Below are 22,251 nucleotides of genomic sequence, written 5' to 3'. Positions count from 1 at the left end.
AAAGGCTCCGCGGCAGTCTCAGTGAAAATGTGTAAATTACCAAGGTATGATTATAGTGAGTGTTGTCAGTGGCGGATTTAGGTATAGGCGACATGGGCAGACGCCCAGGGCGGCATCTTGCCGGGGTGGCACGGGGCGGCCGCACATTAAAATAAAATAAAAATTAAGTATTATTATATTATTAAGTATTATTATATTCGGAATGGTGACATTTGTACGATCCGTTTTCTATCTCTCATTTGCATGTCACGTCAATGATATCATGTCACCGTCTGGGACTGTGGGTCAAATAACCTTGTCGGAGTGGGCGCCCTGATTGTAGTTTGTGAGCTAGGCAGGTTACTGCCTGGGAAGGTCTCCCACTCAGAAGTACGAGATGGGGAGGGGGGCGGGGTAGGTTGACCTCAGGTCTCCCCACTGGAAGCTTGAGGTAGGGTGAGCGTGGGGAATCTATCAAATAGAGTACCTCTAACTTTGTACCGTACTAATGCAATTAATAATGCAATTAGTAGTGAAATTTTGTTTGTGTTTCTTGTTTGAAGTGCAATAGTGTAATAATCAGGTTCTCTTCTTTCTAAGTGTGTTATTCTATTTGTGTGTTTGTGTGATATAGGATTTGTGGAATTCAGTTTTATTTGTGTGTTTTTTGTTAGCAATAGGGTAATAGTGTAATAATTAGATTCTCTTTTTTTTATTTGTAGTTATATACAACAATTTGTTTATTTTTGTCTTTGGTACTTCTTTTTGTTTATTTTTGTATGTATTTTTATATTTATATCGTTTTAAATGTTATGATTTGGCTCCCTGGGGTTTGCCATACAAGCTACAACCGCAACTGAGTGTTGCCATATAACCTGGCTGGGTTGAGCTATTCAAACAGTCACCAGACAGGTCAGAGCTGACGGGGGAGTCAGTGACTGACTGTTCAGAGAATTTACCTGTGTCTTTACCCCCTATAGAGATGGCAGGTTTGATATCGGCAGGGGAACACCAAGCAGACCGTCTTTTTTTCATATTTCTGGAGGAATTTGGGAACGGTGTACGTGCGTGCCTGCCTGTATGTATATGTGCGCATGCCTACCTGTGTCTGCATGTGTGGCATGTGCCTGTGTGTGTTTTATAGCAGTTCTCTCCAGCTCTCCCCACTTAATTAGACTAGGCCAGGCCGTGGGTAGAGGAGAGCCCTGGAATACCCTCTGCAAGCCTGCCTGCTGGTCTCTCTCACTCCCTGGCTGCCTGCCTCACTTCCTGCCTCTCCCTTCCGGCCTCTCTCTTCCTGCTTGGTTGCTTGCCTGTCCTCCCTCCCTCCCTCCCTCCCTCCCATCACTGCGTAGCCTACCTGTGTGTAGCAGGACATGTTTCTCCGATTTGTTTTACTTTACTGAAATGAGACTTTGGTAAATAATGAGTATTTTGTTATGCTAGCTAGTACAGTTAATTATACAGTTGAAGTCGGAAGTTTACATACGCCTTAGCCAAATACATTTAAACTCAGTTTTTTACAATTCCTGACATTTAATCCTAGTAAACATTCCCTGTCTTAGGTCAGGTAGGTTCGCCACTTTATTTTAAGAATGTGAAATGTCAGAATAATAGGAGAGAGAATTATTTATTTCAGCTTTTATTTCTAAGTTGTGTGAATTTTGGCCCATTCCCCCTGACAGAGCTGGTGTAACTGAGTCAGGTTTGTAGGCCTCCTTGTTCGCACACGCTTTTTCAGTTCTGCCCACACATTTTCTATAGGATTGAGGTTAGGGCTTTCTGATGGCCACTCCAATACCTTGACTTTGTTGTCCTTAAGCCATTTTGCACAACTTTGGAAGTATGCTTGGGGTCATTGTCCATTTGGAAGACCCATTTGTGACCAAGCTTTAATAACTTCCTGACTGATGTTTTTAGATGTTGCTTCAATATATCCACATAATTTCCCTTCCTCATGATGTCATCTATTTTGTGAAGTGCACCAGTCCCTCCTGCAGCAAAGCACCCCCACAACATGATGCTGCCACTCCCGTGCTTCACAGTTGGGATGGTATTCTTTGGCTTGCAAGCCTCTCCCTTTTTCCTCCAAACATAACGATGGTCATTATGGCCAAACAGTTTTACTGACTCCAACCTAAGTGTATGTAAACTTACGACTTCAACTCTATATAGCTAACATCATGTTTGATGAAAAAGTACTTGAAGGCGTTAGTATTTTCAGATATGACTGTGTCATCACAAATTATGTGCAACAATCATGACAAGGGATACCTACCTTGTCCCTATTTATATATTTCCTTCAATCAGGGCTGTGTTTGAGGGGAACAAGATCTATTGGGCTGTCAAATTCAGACAAACGTCAGATTGCTTTGACCCAACAGAGCCGTTCAACTAAGAGGGAAATGATTGGTTGAGGTTGACAGATAAATTAATTTAGCTAGTTATGACGGAGGAGGTTCAGAGGCGGTGATGAGTAACCTAGCCTGAAAGACCTAGCTGAAGACTTGAATTTTTGTATTTATTTAACCTTTATTTAACTAGGCAAGTCAGCTCCCCAAGCTAATGCCTAGCCCTAGGCTTTAGTTTACCGGGCTAACACAGTCGTGTAGCAGAGACAGGCAGTGGACATGGAGTTGAACCCACTAGGGAGGAGGGTTATAATAATCAACTTTTGTCTTTTAATGTCCAGTTCGTTGTGTTATGACCACTTTACATACAGTAACCTTGAGGTGTGAAATGTAACGTCTGTCTCTCTGGATGATTAGAGGTGTAACTTCCAACTCGACTCCCGGCGGCTTTTGGTCCCCAGCAGGCAGTCTTGGCTCCGGCCTAAAGCCTCTCTCACTGTCTCACTATTCCTCAAATATTTTCTCTGCTCAACCAACCAAAATATCATGGAATACACCTCTGTCTTGGCACCTCCTGTAGCCTTTCTTTGCTCATCTACTTCAATAGCATGGAATACACTTCTGTGACCATCTCACTATCTCTCTATTAACCATTTCAGACAGAAGATGTGGTATGTTACCTGTAAAAAATGTATGTCAACGTTTATATTACCCCCTTTCAAACAGACCGTTATTTATCTCACTATCTCAAGGCATTGACATCTGCTGGTCAGCTCAAACTGCATGAAATACACTACCAACATCCTGAATACAGACATGGGTCATTGCTCCTATAGCCTCTCTCACAATATCTCAACTATCTGGTGAGACACTCAAACAGCATGGGATACACCTCTGTGTACCAAACCAACACTCTGAACACAGACATGGGTCGAATTGTTATTCGTTAACCATTAATCAATTGATAGGTGAAAGCAAGGCTTTTTCCTCAATGCATGTGTAAGATTAAACCGTGACGTACTAGGTGCCAGTTTCCCATGGGTGTGGGTAATTGAGATAAAGCTATGAGCTATATAAAGCTCAATTAGATCTGACTTGTGAAATTCAACATGATTTGCAGTCAATAGACAAACAATACTTTTGGATCACAACACCCCCTGATACACATCCACCAGATCATCGGGCTTCAATGCAAATCGGGAAGAGTCAGTGGAAATTGCATCCATTCAAATCGAATCCAGTTTTATTGGTCGCATAAGAACATTTGCGGATGTTATCACAGGTGTAACGAAACGCTTTTCTTTCTACTTCCAACAGTGCAGTAATGCCTAGCAATAATAATAAAAAAATACAAAATACAATACACACATACTCATAAAAATACATAAAAATAAGAAAATATCGGCGACCAGAATAAATATATATACATATAATGGTTTGTTTTGTATGTAAACATTATTAAAGTGACCAGTGTTCAATGAAGAATTTGTTCTTAACTGAATTGCCTAGTTAAGTAAAGGTTAAGGTGCAGGGTAGAGTATCGGGTGGTAGCCAGCTAGAACAGTGACTAAGGCTAGTGGTGACTGTTTAACAGTCTGATGGCCTGGAGATAGAAGCTGTTCCTCAGTCTCTCGGCCCCGGCTTTGATATACCTATACTGTCTCCGCCTTCTAGATGGTGGCGGGTGAACAGGCCTTGGCTCGGGTGGCTGAGGACCTTGATGATCTTCTTGGCCTTCCTGTGACACCGGGTGCTGTAGATGTCCTGGTGGGCATCACCCAGAGATGCATTGGGCTGACCATACCACCCTGCAGTTACAGATGGTGCAATTGCCATACCAGGCGGTGATACAGCCTGACAGGATGCTCTCAATGCTCTCAATGGTGCAGCTGTAGAAGGTTCTTAGGGGCCAAGCTGAATTTCTTCAGCCTCCTGAGGTTGAAGAGGTGCTGTTGCTCCTTCTTCACCACGCTGTCTGTGTGAAGGGACCATTTCAGGTTGTCAGTGATGTGCACGCCGAGGAACTTAAAGTTTTTGACCCGCTCCACTGCGGCCCCGTCGATGTGAATGGGGGCATGCTCTCTCTGCTGTTTCCTAAAGTACCAGATCAGCTCCTTCGTTTTGTTGACGTTGAGGGAGAGGTTATTTTCCTGGCACCACTCCGCCAAAGCTCTAACCTCCTTCCTGTAGGCTGTCTTGTTGTTGTTGGTAATCAGGCCTACCACTGCTGTGTCGTCAGCAAACTTGATGATTGAGTTGGAGACGTGCTTGGCCACGCAGTCATTGGTGAACAGGGAGTACAGGAGGGGGCTGAGCACGTACCCCTGTCCCCCATGTTGAGGATCAGCATGGCAGAGGTGTTGTTGCCTACCTTCACCACTTGGGGTCTGTCCGTCAGGAATTCCAGGACTCAATTGCACAGGTAGGGGTTCAGACCTAGGGCCCTGAGCTTAGTGATGAGCTTGGAGAGCACTATGGTGTTGAAGGCTGAGCTGTAGTCGATGAACAACATTTTTACATAGGTATTTCCTTTGTCCAGGTGGGATAGGGCAGTGTGCAATGCAATGGTGATTGCGTCGTCCATGGATCTGTTGGGGCAATATGGGAATTGTAGTGGGTCTAGGGTGTCAGGTAAGGTGGAGGTGATATGGTCCTTAACTAGCCTCTCAAAGCACTTCATGATGACAGAAGTGAGTGCTACGGGTCAATAGTTTTGGGAAGAGTCAACAGATCATCATCACTAACCTAACAGTTTTTTCTTATTAGCTATTTCCTTTGTGAAGTTGACCACTACAGTTAAATAGATGGATGAGAAATTACATTTACATTTTAGTCATTCAGCAGATGCTCTTATCCAGAGCGACTTACAAAATGCATACATTTCATACATTTTTTTCTCCGTACTGGTCCCCCGTGGGAATCAAACCCACAACCCTGGCGTTGCAAACACCATGCTCTACCAACTGAGCCACACGAGAAATCTAGTATTGGAGCTCCAACTACTGGTTGAAAAAAGATCTATGAAAAGATTATGGTTTATTAATTAAATTACTGCTTAGAATGCTTAGAAAACATAATTACTGTCTTATTTCTCCAGACAAATGAGATTGAGCCTGGCTTGAGACAGACTACCCAGTAATTTGAGCCTCTGGTGCTGATGAAAGCAGACTAATTATCTAACAGTGGAAAGGGTCTGTTGACTCTATTGTGGTGCTTATTGATCTGTTGATCTAGCAGAGTTAAGTCCATCTAATGATTTAATTGGTGTCTGCAAAGCCTAGTCCTAGAGCAACAGACCACACTATACAATATGTTCTGAGGAATAATAGACCAACTTGATTTAATGAGTGACCAACATACTAATACTGTAGCCTATTGAGTGTAAGGAAATGCAAATTGAAAAAATATGTTAAAAGAACTGCCATTGGAAATAGTGAGGTTTATGGTTAGTTAAAGGTAATGTTTGTATTTTGATTTTTTGACAGATTTGTGTTTGACTTGGATCTCTACAGCACAGGTATTGCCTCCTTGACTCTAATCTAGGCCCTCCTAGAGAAAAGACTACAATTAAGTTTTACTGTCTTCTTCATAAACCTAGTAATACTACTTTTATGTGGATTATTCTATAGGTTTAAGGTAGCTTCCTATATCAATCTATTATATAATTGATTATAAAGCCAAACAATCCATTTCATTTGAGTCGTCGGGGAGAATAGAATTGTGGGGCAGTGAAAGGAACGCTGGAAAGTCAGGAGAACCGCGCGCATATTGTCTGTGAGCCTCAGTATAAAGAGCCGCAGTGTTGCCTCTTTTTCTCACATCAACTGCAGGCATCGGTTTAGGACTAAACCGCACGTCGGAATAGGCTACAGTGCGTTTACGTGACCGAGGACCGTTTTTCTTTGGGGTTTCGCGTGTTTTACTCATTTTCTTTGAAGTCTTTTGTTCTATACCGTTACAAATATGAAGGAAAGGAGAAATACGCAGCCGTTGGTGGTGAGATGTAAACTGGTTCTTGTTGGCGATGTTCAATGCGGAAAAACGGCGATTTTGCAAGTCCTCGCGAAGGATTGCTATCCAGAGGTATGCGAATATTTGCAATACTGACATTTTAAGATACAAAGCATAAATGTTCTGCAGAGCATCCATATTGATTTAGTACATGCCTCTGTGGGTTTGATGAGCCTAATACATGTTTTTGTAAAGTTCGGAATATATTCTAATTGATAATGGATTAATTTCCGCTTCAGCTAGAGGCTGCTATAGCTGCTACACGATGCGCATTTCCAAGAATTCCGTTTTCACGTTGGATTATATCAACTTTTCTAAACCATATATAATCATGCATATAAACCATATATCATCATGCATAATTATTCCCCCATTCATTTAAATTGTTCATTTTATTCACTTTTTCCACTTTTTTTTATTATATCCCATGCATATAGGGACAGAAATGATTTACTGCATAATTGCTTATTGGACCAGCCTACCAATTAGTTACACTCAAATTTGTACTATTTTCACATTAGAGAGCTTCCTTTCATGTAGGTCCTAATTATGAAATGATAAATTCCATGAGGAGTAGCAGATTGTTGAGGTTATGTTGCTTCTCTCCGTAGACGTATGTGCCCACGGTGTTTGAGAACTACACCGCGTGTCTGGAACTGGAGGAACAGCGTGTCGAGCTCAGTCTGTGGGACACGTCAGGTAACAACACCCTTCATCCTACATCATCCCTCCTTTCTCTCCATCCGATATCCTCTCCTCTAACCATCTCACCCGCTATATGACCTGCGTCACAGTGGCCTGAAGTATTCGCTCTCAGGGCCGGCCTTTAGCTCTTTCTTTTGACTGTGTTGAACATTGATCCATTACTGACATGACTTACTATATCATAGCAACGCCTGAAAGCACAGCACATCCAGTGTTATTATGTGGCAGCACAATATTGATGTATGTGTAGTGTGTTCGACGACATGGAATCCTGGTCGTGTAGCTTACTGACACTAGCCTACAGTATGGGTTTTCAAAACCTCTCCTCGGGGAACCCCATCCTTTCCATGTAATTTAACTTTTCCAGAGCTAGCAAACCTGATTTAACTTCTCAACTAATTATACACTGATTATGTGAATCAGGTGAGTGAGTTCAGGGCTACAACTACATTTTGAAATGTCTGGGGGTCCGAGGAGAGGTTTTAAAACCACTGGCATAATATATGTTGTGCTAACTGAGTCTGTACCCTGTGGCCTACAGTGTGTTATTATGCTAACTATGTTAGGCTAACTGAGTGGAGCATGGGGTCATGGTGTTGGTGTAAAACCTCCCCAGGGCCCTCCACTGTAAAACCACTGACCTGAAAACAAACGACTAACTGATAACCTTGATATACCCTGCCAAGCTGCACCTGTTCATACCCCCCCCCCACACACACACACTGCTGCCCTCCCTCCCTGATACACACACACACACCACCCTCCCTCACTGACACACATCATGATGATCCACACATCTAGCCTAGATACAGTACCTGGATCTCATTCTATACACAGATCTCATTCTATACTCCCCCCACTCTAGATATACAGATACCACTGTAGGCTACTCTAGATATACAGATACCACTGTAGGCTACTCTAGATATACAGATACCACTGTAGGCTACGCTAAATATACATATAGCACTGTAGGCTACTCTAGATATACAGATACCACTGTAGGCTACGCTAGATATACAGATACCACTGTAGGCTACTCTAGATATACAGATACCACTGTAGGCTACTCTAGATATACAGATACCACTGTAGGCTACGCTAGATATACAGATACCACTGTAGGCTACTCTAGATATACAGATATCACTGTAGGCTACTCTAGATATACAGATATCACTGTAGGCTACTCTAGATATACAGATACCACTGTAGGCTACTCTAGATATACAGATACCACTGTAGGCTACTCTAGATATACAGATACCACTGTAGGCTACGCTAAATATACATATAGCACTGTAGGCTACTCTAGATATACAGATACCACTGTAGGCTACGCTAGATATACAGATACCACTGTAGGCTACTCTAGATATACAGATACCACTGTAGGCTACTCTAGATATACAGATACCACTGTAGGCTACGCTAGATATACAGATACCACTGTAGGCTACTCTAGATATACAGATATCACTGTAGGCTACTCTAGATATACAGATATCACTGTAGGCTACTCTAGATATACAGATACCACTGTAGGCTACTCTAGATATACAGATACCACTGTAGGCTACTCTAGATATACAGATACCACTGTAGGCTACTCTAGATATACAGATACCACTGTAGGCTACTCTAGATATACAGATACCACTGTAGGCTACTCTAGATATACAGATACCACTGTAGGCTACGCTAGATATACAGATACCACTGTAGGCTACGCTAGATATACAGATACCACTGTAGGCTACTCTAGATACACAGATACCACTGTAGGCTACTCTAGATATACAGATATCACTGTAGGCTACTCTAGATATACAGATACCACTGTAGGCTACTCTAGATATACAGATACCACTGTAGGCTACTCTAGATATACAGATACCACTGTAGGCTACTCTAGATATACAGATACCACTGTAGGCTACGCTGGATATACAGATACCACTGTAGGCTACGCTAAATATACATATAGCACTGTAGGCTACTCTAGATATACATATAGCACTGTAGGCTACGCTAGATATACATATAGCACTGTAGGCTACGCTAAATATACATATAGCACTGTAGGCTACTCTAGATATACAGATAGCACTGTAGGCTACTCTAGATATACATAGATATACAGATAGCACTGTAGGCTACTCTAGATATACAGATACCACTGTAGGCTACTCTAGATATACAGATACCACTGTAGGCTACTCTAGATATACAGATACCACTGTAGGCTACTCTAGATATACAGATAACACTGTAGGCTACTCTAGATATACAGATACCACTGTAGGCTACTCTAGATATACAGATACCACTGTAGGCTACTCTAGATATACAGATAACACTGTAGGCTACTCTAGATATACAGATACCACTGTAGGCTACGCTAGATATACAGATACCACTGTAGGCTACTCTAGATATGCAGATACCACTGTAGGCTACTCTAGATATACAGATACCACTGTAGGCTACGCTAGATATACAGATACCACTGTAGGCTACGCTAGATATACAGATACCACTGTAGGCTACGCTAGATATACAGATACCACTGTAGGCTACGCTAGATATACAGATACCACTGTAGGCTACTCTAGATATACATATAGCACTGTAGGCTACGCTAGATATACATATACCACTGTTGGCTACTCTAGATATGCAGATACCACTGTAGGCTACTCTAGATATGCAGATACCACTGTAGGCTACTCTAGATATACAGATACCACTGTAGGCTACTCTAGATATACAGATACCACTGTAGGCTACTCTAGATATACAGATACCACTGTAGGCTACTCTAGATATACAGATAGCACTGTAGGCTACTCTAGATATACATATAGCACTGTAGGCTACGCTAGATATACAGATACCACTGTAGGCTACTCTAGATATACAGATACCACTGTAGGCTACTCTAGATATACAGATATCACTGTAGGCTACTCTAGATATACAGATACCACTGTAGGCTACTCTAGATATACAGATACCACTGTAGGCTACTCTAGATATACAGATAGCACTGTAGGCTACTCTAGATATGCAGATACCACTGTAGGCTACTCTAGATATACAGATACCACTGTAGGCTACTCTAGATATACAGATACCACTGTAGGCTACGCTAGATATACAGATACCACTGTAGGCTACGCTAGATATACAGATACCACTGTAGGCTACGCTAGATATACAGATACCACTGTAGGCTACTCTAGATATACAGATACCACTGTAGGCTACTCTAGATATACATAAAGCACTGTAGGCTACGCTAGATATACAGATACCACTGTAGGCTACTCTAGATATACATATAGCACTGTAGACTACGCTAGATATACATATACCACTGTTGGCTACTCTAGATATGCAGATACCACTGTAGGCTACTCTAGATATGCAGATACCACTGTAGGCTACTCTAGATATACAGATACCACTGTAGGCTACTCTAGATATACAGATAGCACTGTAGGCTACTCTAGATATACAGATACCACTGTAGGCTACTCTAGATATACAGATACCACTGTAGGCTACTCTAGATATACAGATACCACTGTAGGCTACTCTAGATATACAGATACCACTGTAGGCTACGCTAGATATACAGATACCACTGGAGGCTACGCTAGATATACAGATACCACTGGAGGCTACTCTAGATATACAGATACCACTGGAGGCTACTCTAGATATACAGGTACCACTGTAGGCTACTCTAGATATACAGATACCACTGTAGGCTACTCTAGATATACAGATACCACTGTAGGCTACTCTAGATATACATATAGCACTGTAGGCTACTCTAGATATACATATAGCACTGTAGGCTACGCTAGATATACAGATACCACTGTAGGCTACTCTAGATATACAGATACCACTGTAGTCTACTCTAGATATACAGATATCACTGTAGGCTACTCTAGATATACAGATACCACTGTAGGCTACTCTAGATATACAGATACCACTGTAGGCTACTCTAGATATACAGATAGCACTGTAGACTACTCTAGATATGCAGATACCACTGTAGGCTACTCTAGATATACAGATACCACTGTAGGCTACTCTAGATATACAGATACCTCTGTAGGCTACGCTAGATATACAGATACCACTGTAGGCTACGCTAGATATACAGATACCACTGTAGGCTACGCTAAATATACAGATACCACTGTAGGCTACTCTAGATATACATATAGCACTGTAGGCTACGCTAAATATACATATAGCACTGTAGGCTACTCTAGATATACAGATAGCACTGTAGGCTACTCTAGATATACAGATAGCACTGTAGGCTACTCTAGATATACAGATACCACTGTAGGCTACTCTAGATATACAGATACCACTGTAGGCTACGCTAGATATACAGATACCACTGTAGGCTACTCTAGATATACAGATACCACTGTAGGCTACTCTAGATATACAGATACCACTGTAGGCTACTCTAGATATACATAAAGCACTGTAGGCTACTCTAGATATACATAAAGCACTGTAGGCTACTCTAGATATACAGATACCACTGTAAGCTACTCTAGATATACAGATACCACTGTAGGCTACGCTAGATATACAGATACCACTGTAGGCTACTCAAGATATACAGATACCACTGTAGGCTACTCTAGATATACAGATACCACTGTAGGCTACTCTAGATATACATAAAGCACTGTAGGCTACTCTAGATATACATATACCACTGTAGGCTACTCTAGATATGCAGATACCACTGTAGGCTACTCTAGATATGCAGATACCACTGTAGGCTACTCTAGATATACAGATACCACTGTAGGCTACTCTAGATATACAGATACCACTGTAGGCTACTCTAGATATACAGATACCACTGTAGGCTACTCTAGATATACAGATACCACTGTAGGCTACTCTAGATATACAGATATCACTGTAGGCTACTCTAGATATACAGATATCACTGTAGGCTACTCTAGATATACAGATACCACTGTAGGCTACTCTAGATATACAGATTCCACTGTAGGCTACTCTAGATATACAGATACCACTGTAGGCTACTCTAGATATACAGATACCACTGTAGGCTACTCTAGATATACAGATACCACTGTAGGCTACTCTAGATATACAGATACCACTGTAGGCTACGCTAGATATACAGATACCACTGGAGGCTACTCTAGATATACAGATACCACTGTAGGCTACTCTAGATATACATAAAGCACTGTAGGCTACTCTAGATATACATAAAGCACTGTAGGCTACTCTAGATATACAGATACCACTGTAAGCTACTCTAGATATACAGATACCACTGTAGGCTACGCTAGATATACAGATACCACTGTAGGCTACTCAAGATATACAGATACCACTGTAGGCTACTCTAGATATACAGATACCACTGTAGGCTACTCTAGATATACATAAAGCACTGTAGGCTACTCTAGATATACATATACCACTGTAGGCTACTCTAGATATGCAGATACCACTGTAGGCTACTCTAGATATGCAGATACCACTGTAGGCTACTCTAGATATACAGATACCACTGTAGGCTACTCTAGATATACAGATACCACTGTAGGCTACTCTAGATATACAGATACCACTGTAGGCTACTCTAGATATACAGATACCACTGTAGGCTACTCTAGATATACAGATATCACTGTAGGCTACTCTAGATATACAGATATCACTGTAGGCTACTCTAGATATACAGATACCACTGTAGGCTACTCTAGATATACAGATTCCACTGTAGGCTACTCTAGATATACAGATACCACTGTAGGCTACTCTAGATATACAGATACCACTGTAGGCTACTCTAGATATACAGATACCACTGTAGGCTACTCTAGATATACAGATACCACTGTAGGCTACGCTAGATATACAGATACCACTGGAGGCTACTCTAGATATACAGATACCACTGGAGGCTACTCTAGATATACAGATACCACTGGAGGCTACTCTAGATATACAGATACCACTGTAGGCTACTCTAGATATACAGATAGCACTGTAGACTACTCTAGATATGCAGATAGCACTGTAGGCTACTCTAGATATGCAGATACCACTGTAGGCTACTCTAGATATACAGATACCACTGTAGGCTACTCTAGATATACAGATACCACTGTAGGCTACTCTAGATATACAGATACCACTGTAGGCTACTCTAGATATACAGATACCACTGTAGGCTACTCTAGATATGCAGATACCACTGTAGGCTACTCTAGATATGCAGATACCACTGTAGGCTACGCTAGATATACAGATACCACTGTAGGCTACGCTAGATATACAGATACCACTGTAGGCTACTCTAGATATACATATAGCACTGTAGACTACGCTAGATATACATATACCACTGTTGGCTACTCTAGATATGCAGATACCACTGTAGGCTACTCTAGATATGCAGATACCACTGTAGGCTACTCTAGATATACAGATACCACTGTAGGCTACTCTAGATATACAGATACCACTGTAGGCTACTCTAGATATACAGATACCACTGTAGGCTACTCTAGATATACAGATAGCACTGTAGGCTACTCTAGATATACATATAGCACTGTAGGCTACGCTAGATATACAGATACCACTGTAGGCTACTCTAGATATACAGATACCACTGTAGGCTACTCTAGATATACAGATATCACTGTAGGCTACTCTAGATATACAGATACCACTGTAGGCTACTCTAGATATACAGATACCACTGTAGGCTACTCTAGATATACAGATAGCACTGTAGGCTACTCTAGATATGCAGATACCACTGTAGGCTACTCTAGATATACAGATACCACTGTAGGCTACTCTAGATATACAGATACCACTGTAGGCTACGCTAGATATACAGATACCACTGTAGGCTACGCTAGATATACAGATACCACTGTAGGCTACGCTAGATATACAGATACCACTGTAGGCTACTCTAGATATACAGATACCACTGTAGGCTACTCTAGATATACATAAAGCACTGTAGGCTACGCTAGATATACAGATACCACTGTAGGCTACTCTAGATATACATATAGCACTGTAGACTACGCTAGATATACATATACCACTGTTGGCTACTCTAGATATGCAGATACCACTGTAGGCTACTCTAGATATGCAGATACCACTGTAGGCTACTCTAGATATACAGATACCACTGTAGGCTACTCTAGATATACAGATAGCACTGTAGGCTACTCTAGATATACAGATACCACTGTAGGCTACTCTAGATATACAGATACCACTGTAGGCTACTCTAGATATACAGATACCACTGTAGGCTACTCTAGATATACAGATACCACTGTAGGCTACGCTAGATATACAGATACCACTGGAGGCTACGCTAGATATACAGATACCACTGGAGGCTACTCTAGATATACAGATACCACTGGAGGCTACTCTAGATATACAGGTACCACTGTAGGCTACTCTAGATATACAGATACCACTGTAGGCTACTCTAGATATACAGATACCACTGTAGGCTACTCTAGATATACATATAGCACTGTAGGCTACTCTAGATATACATATAGCACTGTAGGCTACGCTAGATATACAGATACCACTGTAGGCTACTCTAGATATACAGATACCACTGTAGTCTACTCTAGATATACAGATATCACTGTAGGCTACTCTAGATATACAGATACCACTGTAGGCTACTCTAGATATACAGATACCACTGTAGGCTACTCTAGATATACAGATAGCACTGTAGACTACTCTAGATATGCAGATACCACTGTAGGCTACTCTAGATATACAGATACCACTGTAGGCTACTCTAGATATACAGATACCTCTGTAGGCTACGCTAGATATACAGATACCACTGTAGGCTACGCTAGATATACAGATACCACTGTAGGCTACGCTAAATATACAGATACCACTGTAGGCTACTCTAGATATACATATAGCACTGTAGGCTACGCTAAATATACATATAGCACTGTAGGCTACTCTAGATATACAGATAGCACTGTAGGCTACTCTAGATATACAGATAGCACTGTAGGCTACTCTAGATATACAGATACCACTGTAGGCTACTCTAGATATACAGATACCACTGTAGGCTACGCTAGATATACAGATACCACTGTAGGCTACTCTAGATATACAGATACCACTGTAGGCTACTCTAGATATACAGATACCACTGTAGGCTACTCTAGATATACATAAAGCACTGTAGGCTACTCTAGATATACATAAAGCACTGTAGGCTACGCTAGATATACAGATACCACTGTAAGCTACTCTAGATATACAGATACCACTGTAGGCTACGCTAGATATACAGATACCACTGTAGGCTACTCAAGATATACAGATACCACTGTAGGCTACTCTAGATATACAGAAACCACTGTAGGCTACTCTAGATATACATATAGCACTGTAGGCTACTCTAGATATGCAGATACCACTGTAGGCTACTCTAGATATGCAGATACCACTGTAGGCTACTCTAGATATGCAGATACCACTGTAGGCTACTCTAGATATACAGATACCACTGTAGGCTACTCTAGATATACAGATACCACTGTAGGCTACTCTAGATATACAGATACCACTGTAGGCTACTCTAGATATACAGATATCACTGTAGGCTACTCTAGATATACAGATACCACTGTAGGCTACTCTAGATATACATATAGCACTGTAGACTACGCTAGATATACATATACCACTGTAGGCTACTCTAGATATGCAGATACCACTGTAGGCTACTCTAGATATGCAGATACCACTGTAGGCTACTCTAGATATACAGATACCACTGTAGGCTACTCTAGATATACAGATACCACTGTAGGCTACTCTAGATATACAGATACCACTGTAGGCTACTCTAGATATACAGATAGCACTGTAGGCTACTCTAGATATACATATAGCACTGTAGGCTACGCTAGATATACAGATACCACTGTAGGCTACTCTAGATATACAGATACCACTGTAGGCTACTCTAGATATACAGATATCACTGTAGGCTACTCTAGATATACAGATACCACTGTAGGCTACTCTAGATATACAGATACCACTGTAGGCTACTCTAGATATACAGATAGCACTGTAGGCTACTCTAGATATGCAGATACCACTGTAGGCTACTCTAGATATACAGATACCACTGTAGGCTACTCTAGATATACAGATACCACTGTAGGCTACGCTAGATATACAGATACCACTGTAGGCTACGCTAGATATACAGATACCACTGTAGGCTACGCTAGATATACAGATACCACTGTAGGCTACTCTAGATATACAGATACCACTGTAGGCTACTCTAGATATACATAAAGCACTGTAGGCTACGCTAGATATACAGATACCACTGTAGGCTACTCTAGATATACATATAGCACTGTAGACTACGCTAGATATACATATACCACTGTTGGCTACTCTAGATATGCAGATACCACTGTAGGCTACTCTAGATATGCAGATACCACTGTAGGCTACTCTAGATATACAGATACCACTGTAGGCTACTCTAGATATACAGATAGCACTGTAGGCTACTCTAGATATACAGATACCACTGTAGGCTACTCTAGATATACAGATACCACTGTAGGCTACTCTAGATATACAGATACCACTGTAGGCTACTCTAGATATACAGATACCACTGTAGGCTACGCTAGATATACAGATACCACTGGAGGCTACGCTAGATATACAGATACCACTGGAGGCTACTCTAGATATACAGATACCACTGGAGGCTACTCTAGATATACAGGTACCACTGTAGGCTACTCTAGATATACAGATACCACTGTAGGCTACTCTAGATATACAGATACCACTGTAGGCTACTCTAGATATACATATAGCACTGTAGGCTACTCTAGATATACATATAGCACTGTAGGCTACGCTAGATATACAGATACCACTGTAGGCTACTCTAGATATACAGATACCACTGTAGTCTACTCTAGATATACAGATACCACTGTAGGCTACTCTAGATATACAGATACCACTGTAGGCTACTCTAGATATACAGATACCACTGTAGGCTACTCTAGATATACAGATAGCACTGTAGACTACTCTAGATATGCAGATACCACTGTAGGCTACTCTAGATATACAGATACCACTGTAGGCTACTCTAGATATACAGATACCTCTGTAGGCTACGCTAGATATACAGATACCACTGTAGGCTACGCTAGATATACAGATACCACTGTAGGCTACGCTAAATATACAGATACCACTGTAGGCTACTCTAGATATACATATAGCACTGTAGGCTACGCTAAATATACATATAGCACTGTAGGCTACTCTAGATATACAGATAGCACTGTAGGCTACTCTAGATATACAGATAGCACTGTAGGCTACTCTAGATATACAGATACCACTGTAGGCTACTCTAGATATACAGATACCACTGTAGGCTACGCTAGATATACAGATACCACTGTAGGCTACTCTAGATATACAGATACCACTGTAGGCTACTCTAGATATACAGATACCACTGTAGGCTACTCTAGATATACATAAAGCACTGTAGGCTACTCTAGATATACATAAAGCACTGTAGGCTACTCTAGATATACAGATACCACTGTAAGCTACTCTAGATATACAGATACCACTGTAGGCTACGCTAGATATACAGATACCACTGTAGGCTACTCAAGATATACAGATACCACTGTAGGCTACTCTAGATATACAGATACCACTGTAGGCTACTCTAGATATACATAAAGCACTGTAGGCTACTCTAGATATACATATACCACTGTAGGCTACTCTAGATATGCAGATACCACTGTAGGCTACTCTAGATATGCAGATACCACTGTAGGCTACTCTAGATATACAGATACCACTGTAGGCTACTCTAGATATACAGATACCACTGTAGGCTACTCTAGATATACAGATACCACTGTAGGCTACTCTAGATATACAGATACCACTGTAGGCTACTCTAGATATACAGATATCACTGTAGGCTACTCTAGATATACAGATATCACTGTAGGCTACTCTAGATATACAGATACCACTGTAGGCTACTCTAGATATACAGATTCCACTGTAGGCTACTCTAGATATACAGATACCACTGTAGGCTACTCTAGATATACAGATACCACTGTAGGCTACTCTAGATATACAGATACCACTGTAGGCTACTCTAGATATACAGATACCACTGTAGGCTACGCTAGATATACAGATACCACTGGAGGCTACTCTAGATATACAGATACCACTGTAGGCTACTCTAGATATACATAAAGCACTGTAGGCTACTCTAGATATACATAAAGCACTGTAGGCTACTCTAGATATACAGATACCACTGTAAGCTACTCTAGATATACAGATACCACTGTAGGCTACGCTAGATATACAGATACCACTGTAGGCTACTCAAGATATACAGATACCACTGTAGGCTACTCTAGATATACAGATACCACTGTAGGCTACTCTAGATATACATAAAGCACTGTAGGCTACTCTAGATATACATATACCACTGTAGGCTACTCTAGATATGCAGATACCACTGTAGGCTACTCTAGATATGCAGATACCACTGTAGGCTACTCTAGATATACAGATACCACTGTAGGCTACTCTAGATATACAGATACCACTGTAGGCTACTCTAGATATACAGATACCACTGTAGGCTACTCTAGATATACAGATACCACTGTAGGCTACTCTAGATATACAGATATCACTGTAGGCTACTCTAGATATACAGATATCACTGTAGGCTACTCTAGATATACAGATACCACTGTAGGCTACTCTAGATATACAGATTCCACTGTAGGCTACTCTAGATATACAGATACCACTGTAGGCTACTCTAGATATACAGATACCACTGTAGGCTACTCTAGATATACAGATACCACTGTAGGCTACTCTAGATATACAGATACCACTGTAGGCTACGCTAGATATACAGATACCACTGGAGGCTACTCTAGATATACAGATACCACTGGAGGCTACTCTAGATATACAGATACCACTGGAGGCTACTCTAGATATACAGATACCACTGTAGGCTACTCTAGATATACAGATAGCACTGTAGACTACTCTAGATATGCAGATAGCACTGTAGGCTACTCTAGATATGCAGATACCACTGTAGGCTACTCTAGATATACAGATACCACTGTAGGCTACTCTAGATATACAGATACCACTGTAGGCTACTCTAGATATACAGATACCACTGTAGGCTACTCTAGATATGCAGATACCACTGTAGGCTACTCTAGATATGCAGATACCACTGTAGGCTACTCTAGATATACAGATACCACTGTAGGCTACGCTAGATATACAGATACCACTGTAGGCTACGCTAGATATACAGATACCACTGTAGGCTACGCTAGATATACAGATACCACTGTAGGCTACGCTAGATATACAGATACCACTGTAGGCTACGCTAGATATACAGATACCACTGTAGGCTACTCTAGATATACAGATATCACTGTAGGCTACTCTAGATATACAGATACCACTGTAGGCTACTCTAGATATACAGATTCCACTGTAGGCTACTCTAGATATACAGATACCACTGTAGGCTACTCTAGATATACAGATACCACTGTAGGCTACTCTAGATATACAGATACCACTGTAGGCTACTCTAGATATACAGATACCACTGTAGGCTACGCTAGATATACAGATACCACTGTAGGCTACGCTAGATATACAGATACCACTGGAGGCTACGCTAGATATACAGATACCACTGGAGGCTACTCTAGATATACATATAGCACTGTAGGCTACTCTAGATATACAGATAGCACTGTAGGCTACTCTAGATATGCAGATAGCACTGTAGGCTACTCTAGATATACATATACCACTGTAGGCTACTCTAGATATACAGATACCACTGTAGGCTACTCTAGATATACAGATACCACTGTAGGCTACTCTAGATATACAGATACCACTGTAGGCTACTCTAGATATACAGATACCACTGTAGGCTACTCTAGATATGCAGATACCACTGTAGGCTACTCTAGATATGCAGATACCACTGTAGGCTACGCTAGATATGCAGATACCACTGTAGGCTACGCTAGATATGCAGATACCACTGTAGGCTACGCTAGATATACAGATACCACTGTAGGCTACGCTAGATATACAGATACCACTGTAGGCTACGCTAGATATACAGGTACCACTGTAGGCTACTCTAGATATACAGATACAACTGTAGGCTACTCTAGATATACAGATACCACTGTAGACTACTCTAGATATGTGTTAGCGACAGTGGGTCAGGATGGCTTATGATTAGCAGAATCAGTATGGTTTGGCCGTCAGCATACTGTAACAACTTAATCTTACCTTAATGTTATTTACATGGATCATCATGATCAACCTATAGCCTATATCTCATTCCATACTCAGATACCCTACTCTAGATATGTGTCTGTTGGCTACAGTAGGCCAGTGTGGCTGAGCCTGTGACTATTAATATGTATTACTACCCTTTGGCTGCATTCATAGTGGATATTGTGAATCCTTTATATAAGAGACCCCACTTGGAGCCTATATAAAGTCATGTTTACCACCGCCATCGTCGTCCACTCTGCATGTGTTGTCCCCATGAACAGAATGAAACGTAAAAATAGTGAATGTAATTTGTTTCAGTGCAAATCTCTGGTTCTTTTTTTAATCCGAGCCCTGGCCTCTGATCTGATTGGTCGGACTGAGTGGCACAGTGCCCGTTGATGGGCAGAGGGCAGAAGTAGGGAGGTGTTAGTGGGAAGAGCCAGTGGATTTGGCAGAGGGAGGTATCAGAAGGTTTTTGGAGCAGATGAGAAACTCAGTGAGATATGGTAGTTATGTAGCAGCCTATGGCCTGCATTTCAACCACCCAAACACTGAAATCATGGCTAAAGCGACTTTAAAAACTATTCTAAGGTGCTACTGCACATCAAGTCCCATTTTAAAATGCCTGCCAAATTAATCCTTAAGAGGGTATTGACGCACCCGTGCATAATAAAGATAATAAAAAAATCAATGCATGGGCTGTGTCGCAATCCATCACATCGTGCTTACACTACCGGTCAAAGGTTTTAGAAAAAATTCAAATTGTTATTTTTTTTACTATTTTCTACATTGTAGAATTACAACTATGAAATAACACATTTGGAATCATGTAGTAATCCAAAAAGTTTTATACAAATCAAAATCAATTTTATATTTGAGATTCTTCAGATAGCCACCCTTTGCCTTGATGACAGCTTTTAACACTCTTGGCATTCTCTCAACCAGCTTCACATGGAATGCTTTTCCAACAGTCTTGAAGGAGTTCCCACATATGCTGAGCAATTGTTGGCTGCTGTTCCTTCGCTCTGTGAGCCGACTCATCCCAAACCATCTCAATTTGGTTGAGGTCGGGGGATTGTGTAGCCCAGGTCATCTGGTGCAGCGCTCCATCCCTCCCCTTCTTGGTAAAATAGAAAGATGAGACTCTCACGAACATGATGGTGTTCTCCAGGTCGGCTGAAGGCAACCCAAACAAATTAATGGAAGTATGGAGGTAGTATTGTGGCAACAAAAATAAGGGGTTAAATATCTGTCGTCGCCCCCCCCAAAAACCTTTTTCCTGATCTTTCTTATATTTCCTAGATATAAGACAGATGCTTCAAAATCTTATTCGTTATGATTTATTTTTTGACTGTCTTTTTTGCCCTTTATGAATGTGTTATTCAATGCGTTTCTATGGGGATAGTAGTAAAGGCAAACTTAAATATTTTATGAAATACTTGTTAAAACATATTTTTTTGAATACCTACTAAAATTAAATAGCTAAATTATCCATGGTATGAACATGTCAACACAATTCCATATGTTAGCTTAGTAGAAACCCCCCCCCCCAACGGCTTAGACTTTAAAAAAATAATCGAAGAAAATGACCGTCTGTTCTCTCTTTCTCTCTCCCCCGCCCTCACTCTCCCGCCCTTGCTCTCCCCCTCTTTCTCTCTCCATCCCCCTCTTCTTTGTCTCT

The 22,251-nt window shown here is 41.2% G+C and overlaps 1 protein-coding gene across 1 annotated transcript in view; it reads left to right on the top strand.

The window, feature by feature from the left end:
• Window positions 1–6,129: 6,129 nt before the first annotated feature.
• The window catches only part of rnd1b (Rho family GTPase 1b), a 32,292-nt gene continuing 16,170 nt past the window's right edge, over window positions 6,130–22,251 (top strand). Inside the window, exons 1-2 of the mRNA XM_014135775.2 lie at window positions 6,130–6,413; window positions 6,953–7,040. Of these exons, the coding sequence (XP_013991250.1) occupies window positions 6,294–6,413; window positions 6,953–7,040 (208 nt within the window). The 5' untranslated portion in view covers window positions 6,130–6,293. The remainder of the gene's footprint in view (window positions 6,414–6,952; window positions 7,041–22,251) is intronic.

The sequence above is a fragment of the Salmo salar genome, chromosome ssa13, assembly GCF_905237065.1.
Source record: "Salmo salar chromosome ssa13, Ssal_v3.1, whole genome shotgun sequence".
NCBI classification, from domain to species: domain Eukaryota; kingdom Metazoa; phylum Chordata; class Actinopteri; order Salmoniformes; family Salmonidae; genus Salmo; species Salmo salar.
This window is presented reverse-complemented; position numbering and strand designations above follow the sequence as displayed.